General features: G+C 38.3%; 1 protein-coding gene across 2 annotated transcripts in view; it reads left to right on the plus strand.

The window, feature by feature from the left end:
- The first annotated feature begins 132 nt into the window (after positions 1-132).
- GRK4 (G protein-coupled receptor kinase 4) overlaps positions 133-17853 on the plus strand; it is a 41524-nt gene continuing 23803 nt past the window's right edge. For both annotated transcript variants that reach the window (XR_012587033.1, XM_074587456.1), the window contains exons 1-5: positions 133-465; positions 10814-10900; positions 11551-11663; positions 15332-15409; positions 16453-16553. Coding sequence is in view for 1 of the 2 variants with exons in the window: in XM_074587456.1 (XP_074443557.1) it covers positions 414-465; positions 10814-10900; positions 11551-11663; positions 15332-15409; positions 16453-16553 (431 nt within the window). In the remaining variant the exon portion in view is untranslated. The remainder of the gene's footprint in view (positions 466-10813; positions 10901-11550; positions 11664-15331; positions 15410-16452; positions 16554-17853) is intronic.

Consider the following 17853-nt stretch of genomic DNA (forward strand, 5'->3'; position numbering starts at 1 on the left):
AGGTCTAACGCACTATATATCCCAGCAGGCAGAGCGCCGCGGGAGCCGGGCAGATGCGAGCGCTGTGACGCAAGGCCTGCTGGGAGTTGTAGTCTCGAATGGTCAGGGAGGGGGAGGTGGGGCGGGAGCGCAGAGGCGGAGCTGGCTGAGGCGGGCGGAGGCGGGCGGTAGAGCCATGGTCGGGGCGGGCGGTTGCTGCCTGCTGTTTGCCTCCGCCCTCGGGGAGGGGGAGGCCGGTGCCGGGGCGAGCAGCGGGTGATGGGGAAGAGGCGAGCGCAGCGCTGAGGTCCTGCGGGGCCGGATGAGCGGAGGCTGGGCGTCGCGGCGGTGGCGGCGGGGCTGGAGGAGGGGGCGAAGGAGGCAGTAGGGGCGGCCTCCACTCCGGCTGCCCTGAGGGGAAGGAGCCCCCGACCATGGAAATCGAGAACATCGTGGCCAACACGGTGCTGCTGAAAGCCCGGGAGGGTGAGAGCCGCGGGGCGAGGCGAGGGGGGAGGTAGAGAATCCGGAGGGCGAGGCGGGGCGGGGCGGGCTGTGGACGTACCGAGAGGGGGAGGAAAAGGGTCTGAGGTGAGGGGAGAAGGGGCCGGGGAGGAGGAGGAGGAGGAGGGGGCGGGGGGGGGGGGTGGAGAGGAAGTGATGGAGGAGGAGAGGGTGGGGAGGGAGAAGAGGCTGCCGGGCAGGGGGTCCGGCCCGGGCGGACGAGCCCTCGGGCTTGGGGCCGGAGCTGTTCCCCCGGCGATGGTTGCGGCGGGTGAGCTCCGGGCAGGCCCCGCAGGCACCTGCCCCGCTCCTCCGGCGGGGAGAGTTTGGAGTCAACTGGTTTGTGGCTTGCTGCCGAAATAAAAACCAAATCTTTCCTCCCCCCTTCGGGCTCTTGGTTCAAGTGGTGTTTTTACCGGATGTTTAAGAAGATCGCTAATCTGTAGTTCTCAGTTTATTTATAATACATATGGATATAAAGGATGAAGCGACATAAATTTCTCTGGGAGAACCTTGCACTCTTCTCGTGCTGAAATTCCTGCCTGTGAGAAATGCAGCTGGTGAATGCTACCTGTATTTTGCATCGACATTAAAGTGTGTTATTTTCCATGAGATTAATACTTACAGTTTCATTCCCCAAAACAGCTTTACTTGAAGATTCATCTCCCAGCTAACAAACATTTTGGTTGCTGTTTAAAAAAAGTCTTGAAATAAGATTGTCCTACTGCTTTTTCATGTATATAACTGTCCATTAAATGGCCACTTGAAAGCTTCCCCAGATTACCTCTGTACTTGGTGCAGAGTATGTTTTTCAACATGTGCATGTTCTTTTGGATTGGATCCTACTTTTCTAATTGTGTTGAGAAGTCCCATTAGTTTAGCTGGAGCTGTTTTAAAGTGAGTAAGAACAACAGAATCTGCCCCTGTATGTTTTGCAAGTTCCTCCAACTCTAAATGGGTTTGGCACTTAGGCCATGTGTGTATCCAGTTAAATTTGCCTTAAGCAGCAAGAGAGGAAAATCAGCTTTTTAACTTTGAAGTGGCGTTTAAAAACCAGAACAGTGATCACAATTTTGGGCCATTTCCCAACCTTAGCTGAAAAGACCACCTCAAACTAGAGGGCATGTTTTGGCTGGTTTCACTGATGGTAACATGTCTGTGGTGGTGCTGCCTGAATTTGGAGTTTGCATTGAAGTGATCTGAGAAATGAAGGGAAAGTGGAATCTGGCTCAGAACTTTACTGTGCCCAAACCCTCACCACAAAGAGTGGAGTGGTAATCTGGAAAGGCTTTTAAGTGGCTGCTTAATGTCAGGTTGCCTCTTTAGTTAAGGTTTCACTATGTTTAAAATAAATTATAGTGGTAGAACTGACCAAACAAGATATTTTAATGAACGGAATGAAAGTCTGAGAGCAGCTGGTGTGAAGATCAGTTCTACCTGATGTGAAACTTACAAAAGTAATGGTAATAAGCTGTTACTCTTTTGTACCTTCAATAGGCCTGGGCTCTTTTATGTAAGTGTGCACAAAAATGCCATTCCTGGCTTTGAAACTCTAAAACTCCATTGATCAAATGGTAGAAGGTGTTTTGCCTTTTCAGGTATGATTTTCTGTGGGTGGGGTACTTTTTCCGTCGTGTTTTTCAAAATGCTTCTTCAAATGAAAGTACTTTCTGTCTGTTGCTTGCTTTGGCTGGCCTGGGAATGTCTGGTCTACTCTATCTGTCAGGACCATTCCATAAAATCCCTGTCCCATCTCTATTCTTATATGCCCAGTAGGCTCCAAAGGAATGGAATTTGCAAAGTTAGTATGAGAGGTAGATATTTTACTGAAATACATTATTTGCTAAAAGGGCCTCACAACTGGGACAGAAGAGCAGACTTTCAATTGAGCTTTTCCTTCCCGCATTCCTGTATAGTGTATGGAGAGGTGGGATAGCGTGGAAATGTGCACAATTACTGTTTCTTGTGGAAGAAAGCAAAATGCTAAGCCAGTATAAAATAACAGCTTCACTTATTTTCTTCTATAGGCTTGAGCAAATCAGTAATCCTTTTTTGAATTTCTGGCTGTATGAAAGATTAGGTAAGAGAAGGCATTGCCTGGAAAAATATTTCAGTTGTAAAAGCAAAAGAAACAAGATGTAAACTACCGTGCTCTTATTTCATAGTTTTCAGTGGCATGTTGAAAGAAATCGATGTAGGCTTAATTAAGGCTTGTATGGATCAGTCTCAGTCTAACCTGAGATTCCTTCATGGTGAAGATGAGAGTAGAAAAAGATTGTACTCTTGAAAACATCTTACGAAGTCTTTTAACCCTAGAGATATGTAATCTCCATTTTGCAAATACAGAAACTGAATTAAAGATCTTGCATACTTGTCCTCATCTGGTGAAAGGGTACGGCAGAGGCTTAATGGGAATTCAGAAGTGCCTGGTAAATAACACCAAGTCTAAACAAATCATACCTGAGCACATAAACCAGACTTAACAATCAAAATTATGATCCCAGATTTATACTCATTATTTTCCTCTAATTTCAGGTACTCTAATACTTCTGGAGATGAATATTATTAGGATGTTAACATCATTTGGGTTTTACATTTGTAGGTGTGCAGAATTAGCACACCTTGAATGTCTAGATGCGTGTCTACTGTTTAAATCTGATTTGATCTATGTAATTAGAGCCAGGAACTAACTAGTGTGCTTAGACAAAATGCATCTTTTTTTACTGCTACTTTCTTCTCCTACAGAATAAAAACAAAGTGGTATATATAAGAGTTTACTAGTCCCGTTTTTCAGGCCAGATAAACCTCAGCTTACCCTCAGCCTCAAAACTTTAAATTTTTTTCTTTTGATGCTATTCTCTAAGAGGATTTTTCAAACCTTTTCATAAAACAGATTATTTTAATAGAAATCTGTCTCTTTCCAATAAAGGCTTGTAATATCTCTGTAGCAACTACAACACTTCTTTATGTGAAGAAGGAAAGCTACGAGGATTCCTTATCTTCTTTTAATGTGACTTTGTAAATAATCAAATGCCAGTTCTTTGCACGTGTGGGTGTTAGTGATGGCTCATAATACGTGACTCTTGTATGTACCTACCACTAGGAAATATTATGATAACACAAAGTACTCTATGGATGAAAGATTAAGGAGTCAGGAGTTATAGTGGGAGTCTTTTCTTTCCTCGTCCACTTTTCCAGTTGACCTGCTCATGCTGAGAGCAAACCTGTCCATGGAGGGATTTGTCTCAGGGTGAAAACTAGTGCAAAGTGTTCTGGGATTCCCTGTCCCAGTTTCCTGGGATAAGTGGCCTTTTGTGCCAATCCAGCTCTTTCCTCTTGCTCATACATTACTTTTTTGAGGGAAATCTGTATATGAGGAAGAAAAACGGGAAACGTCCTCTGAAGGTGAAACCTATGGTAGAACAAGTGCAAGTGACTCAGTAGAAAAACAAGAGATTATAAAGCAAAGTTGATCTTATGAGCACTGTAATGTAGCAACTGAGATAGAGAAATAGGTAAGTGTTAAATGATAGCGATGTGTGAACTCTGAGATAGGCGGTGCGAAAGCTTGCAATTCCACGATTTCCTTACTCAGATTTTCACATACAAGGATTTTTATGTGTAAAAGAATAATGTATAGCAATGTGACTTCTAGTTTTGTGTAAGAGCAAAGGAATTAACACATTCATTTTTTCCTAGTAGAAATATCTCTGAAATTAGTATCTCTTCAAAGACATTGAAGAATTGATCCCATAAATGGGGACGAACAATAAATATACACTAGGACTAGGTTATTCTGAAAAAAATCTGAAAGTTCACAAAAATTTATTTTTATTTTATATTCACTTTTCTCTTTGTTTATATTTCTGTCTTCTGTTTTCTGTATTTATTTCAATCACTGTCAATAAATCCTTTGGGTAAACGTAAGCCCCAAGTTCATTTCAGCATCCCACACATAGGCTGTGATGTTTTGAAAGAAAAAAATTAATCGCTGTATGTTTTAAACTCCTTAGGATCCTTTCTTTTTTCATTGCCCACAGTAGTAGTCTCCAAAAATACTTCCAAAGGGTAGATCTGTAGTTCCTTTGAAGTCAATAGCAGTTTACTCCAATTGAGGATCCATGCCAAGAGTACATTTTAAACATACCTGGTCCATTTGCATCCACTTTAAAATTCATTTGTGCTGCTCTGGCAGGAGCAGCTTGTGAATGAGAGCTGGGTCCGCTGTTGGGCTTGTAATATTCTCTATGTCATGATTGGTTTAGGCTAAATTAAGATCATGCCTCAAGCAAGCTTTCCCCCAAGCGCTTGGTTGTATTGGTTCTAGCCTGTGGTTGCAGAATGGGTAGGACAGTTTCCAGTTGGATCTATGAGCCAATCTAGGGTGTGCGGGTTGTTGTGGTGGTGTTTTTTCTGTGTTGTTGGGTATTTTGGGGTTATTTTTTTCCCCCCAAAATTAGTTTTCGGATGGATCAGAAAGCCCCTGCAAATTCGATAATTGTTAGATGCAGCCCAAGGATGGAGTAAGCAGGAACCTTTCAGTAATAGAATGCGATCACAGTTTGGCTTAAGCATATTTTCAAAGATATTTGTTTCAGAATTGAAAACGTATTAGTTTAGCACTCTTTACAAAAAAAATAAGCAGTCCACTCAAACTGTGTGTTTTATCTGTCTAGGTTTGAAAACAACAAATAATTCTGCAAGCGAAATGCATACTACTTTTGCTTGCAGTATAAGGTAAAAATTCAGTATGGTATTGGTGATGATACATAGGCAGATAGCCTATAATGTATGTATTTGTAACTAGGAAGAAAATTCTAAGGAGATTGGTCAGATCACTGCCTTCTGGCTGTCAAACCGAACTAAAATCTTTAAGTACTTAAGGAGTATGGAAAAGCAGGAAGCCAAGGAACACTCGTACCCAGAAAGTCCATTCACCAGCAGCAAATACAAATTTTAATGTGAAAATACTGTGAGTTTTTGCAGATGCTGTTATTTTTGTCTGTTCTTCCCTTATTTGCCTCCTATGTTCTATTGCACTCCCTTATTGCATTGTGCTTTAAATTGCTGTAAACTCATTGTGGCAGGAAACATGTCTTCCTGTGTTTGTACAGAATTATGCACAATGTCTGCCTTTTTGTCCTTTATTTAATGAACTGTAAGAAGAATGCATGTGGGTATGTTGGAATCTAAATAATTACATTTACTAAATAAACACAATGTGAGAGGTCTAGTTATTGATACATGCTGTTGCTTTGGTTATTTCAAACATGGCAATTATAACTAGAGGTTTCACAATCTACTTAAAGGAATTTTACTTCTTTTCTATCTGTTGCAGTTATGATGTACCAGCATGATAAAAAAAAAATCCTTGTTTGTCAAGGAGTCGTCTATAAAATTGGAGTTTTCTTACTGTTGGTTTGGTGTTTTTTTTCCTCTAGTAAGTCCTGTTCATTAGGTTGTTGTTATAGGCCTATCAAAATGAAATGTATACACAGATGTTACGTTGTTTGATTGCAAGATTACAGTAATAAATTCTGGTTCAGTTGAGTTACATTTACTTGAGTTGATACAAGACTTTCATATCTAATTTCTGAAGAAGTGCAGAAGCTGTTCGGCATGTATGCACTAGCCATTCTTAAACATACACATAATTACTGGAATTGTATATAGAGCCGATGTGAAGAACCAGTTGTTCAAGTGGTTATAGCTGTGGGAACAATAAATGATTGTGCATATAAACAAGCTGCACAAATGTTCACTTGGATACCTGGGGTTTTTAACTGCTTACAGTGTTCCTGCTCTAACAGTTAGACAAGCAAGAGGACTCGAGTATTACCTTGCTGAAGTCCAACTCCAGGCACTTGAATCCAGGAGTATGAGGATCATCTTAAAAATACCATAACAATCTGTAATCTGTAGGTGTCTTTTGTGTGTTTATTTATTGAACTGCTTGCATTTTTGCTTCTGGTTGTGTTCAGAAATGCCTTGTCCTTTATAACGCTGAAGAGTTAGGTGCCTACCTTGTGCTGAAATCTGAATTTTCAGCTAGGTGATTCTGGTAAAGTTGCCGAGAGCCAGCCAGATTGTATGTGTCATGCTTCTGGAAAAAATCTTTCTATATAAAAGAGATGTCACTGTTTAACCTAGTTGTTAAGCTCTGACCAGGCTTGTTTTTCAAGGAACTGAGATGTCAAAAAATGTATCTGACCTGTGCAATGGAGAAGGTTGCAGAGACCCCGCAAAGCAGTACGGTACGAGCTGTCTTTGGGACTGGAAGTGTAACAGCCTTCCTCAAGTAATGGTGTGTGTGAACGTCACTCGTAGCCTGAAGTTAGTAGTACTTCAGTGTTACCATTCTGATCTGAAGACCTGAGGTACCAATTCTGTAGTGTTTTGTGTCTTGAAGGTGAATCTTCTACAGTAAGGGCATACCATCAAAATTTGTGACTTAGTGGGCAGTGTTTACAAATGTCTTTGTAGCATAAGGCCATAGTTAAACAGAAATTTTTTGACTTTTCAGTGAAAGGTTTTAATCATTATTGTGGGTGTTTTGAAGGAAAATGTGGCTGTAAGTAGGAGAAGATTTGAATTCATATGAGTTTAAAATCAGTTAGGAAGCTTGCCCGCAACTTTCTCTGCTGTGGAAAAGATGTATTTTAAGACAGTGTATGTACCCGGATTATTCTCATACATCTTAGTGTAGATGATGTAGAGCTTCTGCATCAATTCTTTTGCATTTTTCATTGAACCAATTTATTGATTTATACAGTTAAAGGCATGCTGTAGGTCGTCATCTTGTTGCAGTTTTATACTTTCAGAGCTTATCTGGGTGTGGTCTAGTATGAATTTCTCAGCTGGTATCTGACAATCTGGTTTGTGGAATCAATTTTGCAAGAATGATGTAGCAATCATGCACCCCTAGTGCTTCATAGCTGTGTGCTTCTCAACCACAGAGATATGTTGCTCGCCCTTTACAGGCAGGAAAGCTGAAGTATGGAGGTCCCTGAACAACTCAATGGCATAATCTTGGTATCAGTGTAGTAGCCACTGCATCTTACCACATATAGTCAGTGTACATTCATTAGCCAAAGATAGTAGGATGCTTCTCACTATTTTTATTCCGTAGGACAGAATCCAAGCTTTGTATCTCAAGGAAGACTGACTAATAATGTTTAGTGAACATTGTGCTCAGTGAAACGAGAGCCATGCTACAAATCCTGTCTGTAAGGAAGATCACTGTAGCTGTGGGAAGTCTGATGACTTGAAAAACATTCTTATTTGTCTAAATCTGTTTCTACACCAGATTGCTTTGTTTTGCCACAGCGGTTTCTTTTTTTTTTTTGCAACTAGTTGTGTTTTTACTGATGAATAAGCCAATCACCTTGCCTTACATAAGTTTTTTTAAAATGTTTCTCTGAAGTTTAAAAAAAAAAGTTGAAAAATGAAAACATCTAAACATCTTTCCCATGCCATATTCTAATGCAATGACCTAACTGAATTTAGTATGTAACTTTTTAAGAAACAAAAACATGTGAAGAGGAAATGCTGAAATTCTAACTCTAAGAAGTAACTTGGGGAGGAGAAGGTAAAGTTCTCAGGTACCTGAAAATGTAATTGCAGTGTTTCCTCACTGTAATGGTGTATTGCTGCATCCACCCTTCTCTTTGTAAAAGATGAGTCGCTTCAAGTTGGACATTGTTCTAGCCAGCAATTACATCTGAAACAGGCAAAAGTGGTAATTCATCTGAACCGCATAGGTCAACCATAAAGCAGATTAACCTAATGGCTTTGTTGCTGCTGTGTTGGAAAGTAAGCTGTTGGTCTTTCTGGAAGAATTTTATCTGAAGTATTTTAGGATGAGATCCAGAATAGAAGCTCTGAAATCAATATTAAGACACTTACAAACCACAACTATTATAATTTGATTTGATACTTCTTTTAAACTGCCTCAGAAATGGAAAAGGATTTTGCAATTAGTGAATAATATGACAAACAAATTGGCATCCTCCCATAACTTTTACCAGAAGTGGCTAATTTATCTGTAAATGAGGTAGGTCATGCATTCTCTTTACATTATTAGGATATACAGACTCTTTCTGTGCATTTGCTGTAAAAGTAAGAGCAATCAGTTCAGAGAAATGAGAGACCATGTTAATTTAGTTGATACTCCTAAGCACTTGATCCTTGTGCATCATTAATAAATTATATGTAGTCTTTATTGACTTCTATAGGATGGTGAATTCAGTTGTATTCTAGCATGTGGTTTCTTTTTGTAAAATGAAGTTCATAATGGTCACATTGTAAGTAACTGGCCAAATATTTGGGGCAAAATACAGCAGATTTTCTTGTGTTGGACTTTAATTACAATGCGCCGGCGATCCTCCTTTTTTCCATTTGGGTTATTTTTTTTTGGACTTCAGAAGATGCATATCACTGTTCAGTTGGACTCTTTCAGAACAGCATTGTGGTATGAATTTGTGTCAGTTTATCATTCTTGATCAATACTGATTGTACTGTGTCATGCACAAATGAGTCTTTCTGAGGAGTTTCTAACAGAAGAAATTTAACTTTTGTGGACTTTGCAGCTCAGCATATTTTTCAATTGCATGGTTAAAAATTAGGTTGATTCTTCTATCCGTTGTTTTTCATGATCACATAATAATCTATACGCAGTTATTTTCTATTCGACATATGTGTACAGGCTATCTATGCTATAGTATTCCTTGACTTTGTTCCAACTCAGTTCTGTTAGGAAGGCATCTCTTTGCTCGGTGTGGTTCTTCAAGCATATATTCAACTTCTTTTTAACATCAAAAATATTTTGTTAAAATAGTGTGAGTTTGTTATAATGATGCTGATAATTACAGCTTCATGATTAGTTCTGGTACTCCATGAAATATGGGAGGGGAAGTATATTTGATGTATTTGTGTTCTAAAATATTTTTGGAAGGCAGATGACTTACAAAGCGACATTAGGAAATAAAGTGCAGAAGAAGGTTTTGTAGACAGTAGGTATCAGTTCAAAGAATCTCTGCAAGCCAGCTTTGTAAGGTTTTGTATTCCTTATTTGTTTGCTTTTCGAGTGATACTAGAGTTGAGAATGTTTTGTTGCAGCAGCACAGTGAGACATCAATGTTCCTGTTAGCAAAGATCACATAAATTTGATATGAGCTAAGGTACACTAAGCTGGAACTGCTCTGACTGCAGTGGTGGAACTGTCTGAGAAGCTGTATGTTTGAGTGAAGAGGGGTTTTTTTAATACACATTTTATTATTCTGAAGATGTTAGTTCCTTTCTCGCTTATGATTTAATTCTGAAAGACTGTTTGCTACTTAGTTTCTATTCGGGTTACATAGGGTAACTCCCTTCCTTTCTCTCCCATTGTGGTTAACTGTACGTACTGCTTTGGTACAGTTTGAAAGTTTCTGTGCAGTTTTGCTACTGTTCTGTCATGTGGAAACGCATCTGGCCATATCACTTAGTAAAATCTTCTTTTAAAATATTTTGCAGCACAAAAATTACTCTTCCGCTGAAATGTTTTGCAATGATATATATATATATATATATATATCCCTGTATCTATCTCCTTGCTTTTTTGATAAGTATGCGTATATTTTGTAAATGGAATTGACTGCTTCAGGTCAAAGTAATGTGCTAAAATTCAAATTTTAACATAGAAAACGGAGCACAGATATATTTTTTGAGAACCAATGGGAAAAATACTGTAGTAGTTTTTTAAAATCATTTTAATACTAGTGCTGTGAAATCTGAGGCATTGAAAAGATCTGACTTCTACAACAGCTAAGTTCTTTCTTTTCCGCTCTCCTCCTATAGTCTAGAATAAATGGTGTGTATTTGAGCAATTGCCACTCATTTATTTGTGGGGTCTACTCTTATTACTATTACTGCCCTTAAAAAGAGAATATTTATATACAACTTGATTATCCAAAAATGTGTTTAAGAACTTTGTTCTGTGTATTTTGTCACTCAAATTTGATGTCTTCTATTCCTCATCATGGTTGGTGAAGAATAATTCGCAAATTTTTGTGGTTGTTGGCTTTGATGTTTCAGTTTTGTTTCTAGATATTTGCCTTGTCTGTGTAGAGATATTCTGTATGCACAGCCAAGAAGCAAAATAGTTGTCTTGCAAAATACTTTCTGCATTTTTTAGTATTTCATATAAAAGTTCTTTCATATCAAGTTTGTTACTGGTTTGGATATCCTTCTGGATAGATTCCTTTCTAGTCATGAAAAGCAATCTGACAGATCTGTGCAGAAGGTACCTAATTTTATGCTGTTAATGTTATGTTTAATTTTTTTCTTCTAGGCAAACGGAGTGGGCGTAGTAAAAAATGGAAAGAGATGCTGAAGTTGCCACCTGTTAGTCATTGTGAAGGTATTAGATGCTCAATCGGTAGGTGTCCTGTATTATGGTCTGTCTGATTTTTTTTTTGAGAAGGAAGGGTAAAAGTTTGGTGGCGTTAACTGAAAGGATTCTGTCTTGCTTCTGTATGCTAATTAGCAAAAAAAGCTATTAGACTTTTAATGTGATGGAGAATTTACGAGAAGATAAAAGCTGTATCACAGCTCCTTGTTTGTTAAAGGAGGCTGCTCCTAAAGGATAAATTTACAAAGCCACGGGTTAGAAAAAGGAATCGTGCTGCAATTTGAATGACATGGTAATATATTTCACTTTTTTTCCTTAACATTTTGTTGTAAATTTTTAACCTTTTCTGTTGTTATCTTATATTCCTTCTTTCTGAGCAGTCTTGTTTGCTTTGGGATTGCTATTTCACAGTATCGTTGCTTTCCACCCCACAACCTAGGTGAAACTTAACCATATAATTGAATGTGTTTTTAATAAATGTGATAGTCTATAAGAGACAAATGTGGCTGGAAGTGAGTGTTTCGCTATTATTTGGGATCATTGCGTGTTTTTGATGTCTTTGCTAAATATGTTAATATGTTTTAGTGACATTTTTCTGACCTATTCTCAAATGGGAGTAAGGACCATGCTATAAGAAAGATAAAAATAAAGATATTTACTCATTATTTCTTTCTCAGAAAGAGACTATAACCAGCTTTGTGACAAACAGCCGATAGGAAGACTTCTCTTCAGACAGTTCTGTGATTCCAGACCAGATTTGAAAAGATGCATTGAATTTCTGGATGCAGTGGTAAGCAGTGAGAAGTTGGAGATGGGTATCAGTAGGCTATAGCTTATACGTTTTTGTTTGTAAAAAGTTTGATTTTTGTACTGGTTTTGGCTGGGATAGAGTTAATTTTCTTCATCGTAGCTCGCGCTGTGCTATGTTTTAGATTTTTGACCAAAACTGTGTTGATAACACAGTTGTTTTAGTTATTGCTGAACAGTGATTATACAGCGTCACAGCCTTCTGTGTTTCTCATGCTGCCGCACTGGTGGGTAGGCTGGGGGTGCACAAAAAGGTGGGAGGGGATACAGCCAGGACCGCTGACCCCAGCTGACCAAGGGGATATTCCATACCGTATGACACTGTGCTCAGCAATAAAACCTGGGGGAAAGCAGGAGGAAGGGAGGAAGTTAGTTACGGTGTTTGTCTTGCCAAGTAGTCATTACGCATGATGATGAAGCTCTGCTTTCCTGCAAATGGCTAAACATCTGCCTGCCAGTGGGAAGAAGCAAATGAATTCCTTATTTTGCTTTGCTTGTGTGTGCAGCTTTGCTTTATCTATTAAGCTGTCTTTACTTCAACCCACAAGTTTACTCACTTCCACTCTTCTGATTATCACTGGGGGGAGCAAGCAAGTGGCTGTGTGAGGCTTAGCTGACTACCAGGTTAACACTATAAAATAATTTTCTGTCAATGCAGCTGTGCACTAATGCTGCATACATTATAAAATATAGTGAGATTTACTCTTGGCCAACTGTAAAGCTGTAACTTTTGATGAATGCCAAACATCTCTGACTGTTACTTAAAGGAAGATGTTTAATATTTACTATAAAATCTCTGCTGTCTTGGTATGGTGAAGGCTAGAAAAATAAGCATGATGGGAATGAGAGAAATAATTTTAGAAAGACATGGTACTTGACTTCTTGAGCCTAAAAGGATGTTCATACAATGAATATTACTTATAATACTCAGACTTGAAAATGTAAACGTAGACTTGAAAGTGTTGCAACTTGCATGGAAGCCCTAGGCTAGATAGAATGTGCTAATTAAAAAAAAAATAGAGAGGAGATGGAAATTTAGGGAACCATCTATGGAAGGAGAGAAGCCAGATTTTAGAGAGCAAGGGAAAAGGAAGTGTTTTGTCTTGATACGTTTGCATCTTGGTATCTAACGCTAAAGAATGAGGGGAGGAAGGAAATGTGCCCGTAGTCGTGTTTTGTAAAAAAACCCTGGGGAGGAGGAAAGTAGTGTGAAGTGTAGGCAGGCACACGACAGTCCTTAAGAGGAGAGAATAATAGCTCAGAGCTTTTTATTCTTCGTCCCTCATAGTTGATCCAAGTGCAGTAAGATATACTTTTAAACTGAGATTGCTGCCAAAAGAACAGTTTTCCTCATCCCACACGTATTTGTTCTTATATTCATGGAATAAATGACCAAAGAAGATATGAGTAGGGTAGTGCTGCTGCTTCCATGTGTCCCAAAATACAGTCTTGGAATGCAAGATGGCTCTGAAAGGTGCAAGGTATAAGGAAGTACCTGGGATTGTTGCTGTGCCCCCCACTTCACTGTATCTTCCTTTCCCCTACGGGAGTATAAACTGAGGCGCTCAGTCAGCTAAAAAGGAACATTAGTGTCAAATAAGTAGAACTGCCTTATATTTGTTAATGAATCTTTGTGCAATTAGGCTTACTCTCCAGGTGTATTTCACCGTACGTTTGTGACTCTTAGGTTCTAGCACCAAATTCCAGACACCATTTTGATAGCTGGAAACATAGAACGGGTTGAATGGAAATCCACAACAGTGGAACTAAACATCCTGAAGTGAATGTAAACCAGAGCTTTTAGTGAGCATCGCACAATGGGGAGACCACTGACCACTGTGGGTGTACCCTTAGTGGTTACAACTTCTGTACACATTTTTAATCCTTAAAAGTTTAGGTAAGGAGTAGCAGAATCTTTGGCAGCACAAAGGAGAAAAAAATCTTGGGCATGATTCCGTTTTCTGGACTTGACTTCAGCAAGCTTGTTCAAGCTTTTTTGGGGGTGGGAGTGGGGTTGAGGTGATTTTTTTTGTTGGTTTTGTGTGTAAGGCAGTAATGTGAAGGAAAAGGCTATGGTTGTGGGGTTTTTACCTTGGGTTTTACCAATTTGTAATTTTTATTCTTTTTAAAATTTTAAATAAATTGCAGAGTTAATCTTTCTGAAAATAAAATTTCTGGCATAAAACGCCATAGTCTTAGGAGCCTTGAATCTTAATTAAGAGAGTTTTCTGACTCTCTTATATGGAGCAATGTGATTTCAGAAGCATAATTATTTCAGGAGGCCAAAACGGCAAAATTAAGGTAGTACAATGCTATATTGTCTACCTCCACTGAGTACTCAGACTGGTAAGCTTTAACTCTTGAGGAGGTGTGACCTTAAAGTCTGAAGTCACCTTGGCTTTACAGAAAGAAGAATTGTGAAATAATTGAATAAAAATGACAGAAATTAAAGTGAGGAATTACAGTTATCCAATCATCTAGTGACTCATTTCACTAGCTGGGGACAAGGTTACTCAAGTATGAAAAAGAATGGGTGACAGCTCAAACTTCCCTCTTAAGCACCGTGAGTAACAGAAATTAGTTGACAAGGCTGTCTCTTAAACTTCCTTTTAAATTACAGTAGCTGCTTAAAACAGTATGTCTAACTGTCTGTATTAAATTAGTGACTACTTCAGCATCATTGAAAATGTTAAAGGTGGTATGTGCACTGCTGTGGTTGATTAACTTTTCTAACCTGCTCAGGTTGTTTGGTAGTTGCAGAATTCCTTACCATTAGACTGATTGTTGTGGAATTAAAGTAGCAAAAACAACGGCTTGCAATTGTTTATGGATTTGAGTACTGTGCTGAAGTGGTTGATACCATAATGTTTAATCTAAAAAGATGCTGATGACTTAGTAGTGACTCAGTGTGGGTTAGCCGCAACTGATTGCAGAACTGGAATTCAGGGATTCTGTTCTTTCCAGTATTGTGTGTGTGTTTGGTTCTTGAACTGTAATTTTTCAGTATTCTAGTTTTCTTTATTAAAGGTATATAACTTATCTTTTCATTAGATCAATCACTTGAAAATTCCTATGAGGTTCCTTATGATTGTTGTCCCACCAATATGCCAAGCTGTTGTTTTGTATGATACAGTCCTCCATTCTGGAGGTCTGTCATATATTCTTTGCTCCTAGGTGCATGCATTTACATTCTGAGATATGAAATAAGCTTTGATTCAGTTGGCCTAGCTTACGAAGCTAATACGTGTTGCTGTTTGAGATTGCTCTTTTCTGATTCATCTTTCACCAGATTCTGTGTTATTTTTAAATGTTGTAACTTCTGATGTCTGCTTCCAGATTATTGCTTAAAATTATTAATAGTAAGTAGTCCTTGGAGTTTTTCAATACTAGTTTGATGATTTGTTTGGTTTTTTTCCGTAAGTATCTACCTCTGGAGCTTTATTAAGCTGCCAGCTGTTTATCCCTAAAACAGATTTCCAAAAGTTAAATTCCACATGCTTTTTTTCTTAAGACTGTTCTTAATGCATATTTCAGTTCCTTTTGTATTAGGAGCATTGTGGTATTCATGATAAAATTTACCTAGCATCATGTAAAAGACTGTAATGCCAAATAGTTATGAACATAATTTAATTTTCAATTTCATTTCCATAGGCAGAATATGAGGTATCTTCAGACGAAAAGCGTATAGACTGTGGCCTGAAAGTTTTAGAGACATACTTCACTAATGGGGTAAATATATTATATTGCAAGATGTTGTCTCAAGTGTTTTGTGAATGTCAGATAAATAGAGATCTAAGTCGTTGTATTGTTTTTAGTAAATTGACTTTCAAACTTCATTAGTCCCATTTTTGTCTTTCTGAAAGGTATACTGCAGCCTAAGATTGTGAAACTTTTATCAACTCGAGCAGACACCTTGACTAATCTCTGCTTTTATGACTACTACCATTACGATTTATTCTCCTATGTCTTCTAATTAAAATACTGGTCTCGAGTAAAGACGTATTTTTAAACAAACTCATTTAGCATCTAAAGAATACTTGTTAACAAATTAACTCAAGAGTTTCCTAGTCTGAAGACATGAGAATGAGGAATAGCTGATCTTTGGCATATATTAGATCCCACTGATTTATTTGTAAGAGTCTGTTCTTTGGTATCTGATAGAAGCTTTTCTGTGGATATATAATTAGATGTTTCCTTTCAATAAATAGATGCTCTGTGTTCTTCTCTTACTTTTGTCATCTTGAGAAGACTTTACTCCAAATAGAAGGTCTTGCAGATGCCTTAAAAGCAGATAGCCTCCAAATTTGCCACATCTGTTCTGATAATTTCTTTGGAACTACCATAAGCCACATACGGTTTTTGCAAAAATAAAAAAAAAGATATTTCTTTGGGCTGGTTTGAAGTGGTTTCCCAAATTGTGTGTGTTTGTTTCACCTTTCTCCCATCCTGCCAAACCAAATAGATAACTTGGTTTTGTGGTGGTAGGCTTATGGAAAGAAAAAGAAATTTGACTTAGTGCCAAGTTTATTTCCCCAGATACTGAAATAGTAAATAACTGCAATTGCTCTCAATGCATTTTTCTGTAACAGGGAACAAATAAAAATTTTGCCTGAACGTGACTTTCTTGGTTTTCTCTTAAGCCAAACCATTTCTTCCCTTTTCTGTATTAGCAGATATCATTTTACTTTTAATACAGAACTTTTACTCATTCTATTGATTTACAAGATTTCTTTCATTGTTGCCCCCCCCCTTTTTTTTTTAATTATGTCAAGTCTGCAGCACACTTACCAGAAATACCTCAGGAAACAGTAAATGAATGTAAAGCAAGACTGGAAAAGAACCCTTCTAAGGATCTTTTTATGGACTGTACTAGGTAAGCTAAAAATGAATAGTGCTAAATTTGAGTACCACAAGAGAAATTCATGTGTTTCTGAGAGAAATGAAAAATTAAGTTATTACACTCAGGAGCATTTGGTCTCTGAAACATGAGTGTAGGTAAGAAGTTTGGAACAGATTTATTAAAGGATTAGGTTTCCTTCAGATGTGATGTAGATGTTTGACTTTTGCAGAGCTTTTTCTTCAATGCTATTTGTGCACAAAATTGTTTAAGTTGGAATGGTATTTTTCTTTATTATGTTCTTACCTTTTGAGTGACTCCTCTTCCATGATGAAGGTACTTAGAAAAATACAAAGTTATAAATTGGAGCTTGAAAGGATTCTGAACAATGTTACACAATTTATAGTTCTTGATAACGGGTTGAACTGAGGCCAACAGTTAATGTTCCATTGAGATAGCTGGTTAGAGGATCGATTGTGATAGTTCACACAAACGCAAATACAAGTTGGTTTTGTTCTGAAGTCATGAAGGGATATTTCACACAGCAGCAGCAGAGAAGGCTTGTCTTGGAGGGATGGTTCGTGTTTACCAGTGTTGCATGTCTTTCTAAAGCCCTTATGTTTCTAATATTACTGGTTCTTCAAGGCATGCTTGATCATGTCTGAAGGATTACAACACGTTTTGTCACTGCTTGGGTCATCTCCCTGGCAACAAAAATAAGCATACTTTATAACAACCTGAGATTATAAGATTGAAAGGGATGTGTGAGAACACCTAGTAAAACATGTCTCAAATGGAGGATCTGCCATGTAGGTCATCTCCTTTCCTCTGTCCAATTAATGTCTTAATACAGTTTGAATGAGTTATTTTCCTTCCCTGCACCCCAACCTTGGTTTGTTTAGTATAAGGGGAATGATACGGTACCTGGTGTTCAGGTTGGATATGGCATTTGGTATTTCAATTTCAAATCCTAGAATAAAATTTTACTTACCAGTCTCCAAAGAATGTATGAAAACTTGTAGATATTTTCCTGTAAATATCTTTCAGAGGTCATATTTGTGGGGTGACACATGCATTGCATAGCTGCTGAGAGGCTGATGTTTAGGTGGCCTTGAAGACACCTAATGAGAGTGCCGAGGTCAAACTTTCTTGTTACAATAAGTAACAGTAGTTTGGCATTCACTGGTGTCTTGACAGGAGCTTGAGGCATTGAAAGGCATTCACTTTGTGAGATGTCCAGGTTAAAACCATTGTAGAGTGCAATGACAATGTTTTTCTGCCTACAGCTTCATTAATATGTTTAATTGTATTTTAAATATTGATAGCACCTCCTCCT

The sequence above is a fragment of the Larus michahellis genome, chromosome 5 (genome assembly GCF_964199755.1).
Source record: "Larus michahellis chromosome 5, bLarMic1.1, whole genome shotgun sequence".
NCBI classification, from domain to species: Eukaryota; Metazoa; Chordata; class Aves; order Charadriiformes; family Laridae; genus Larus; species Larus michahellis.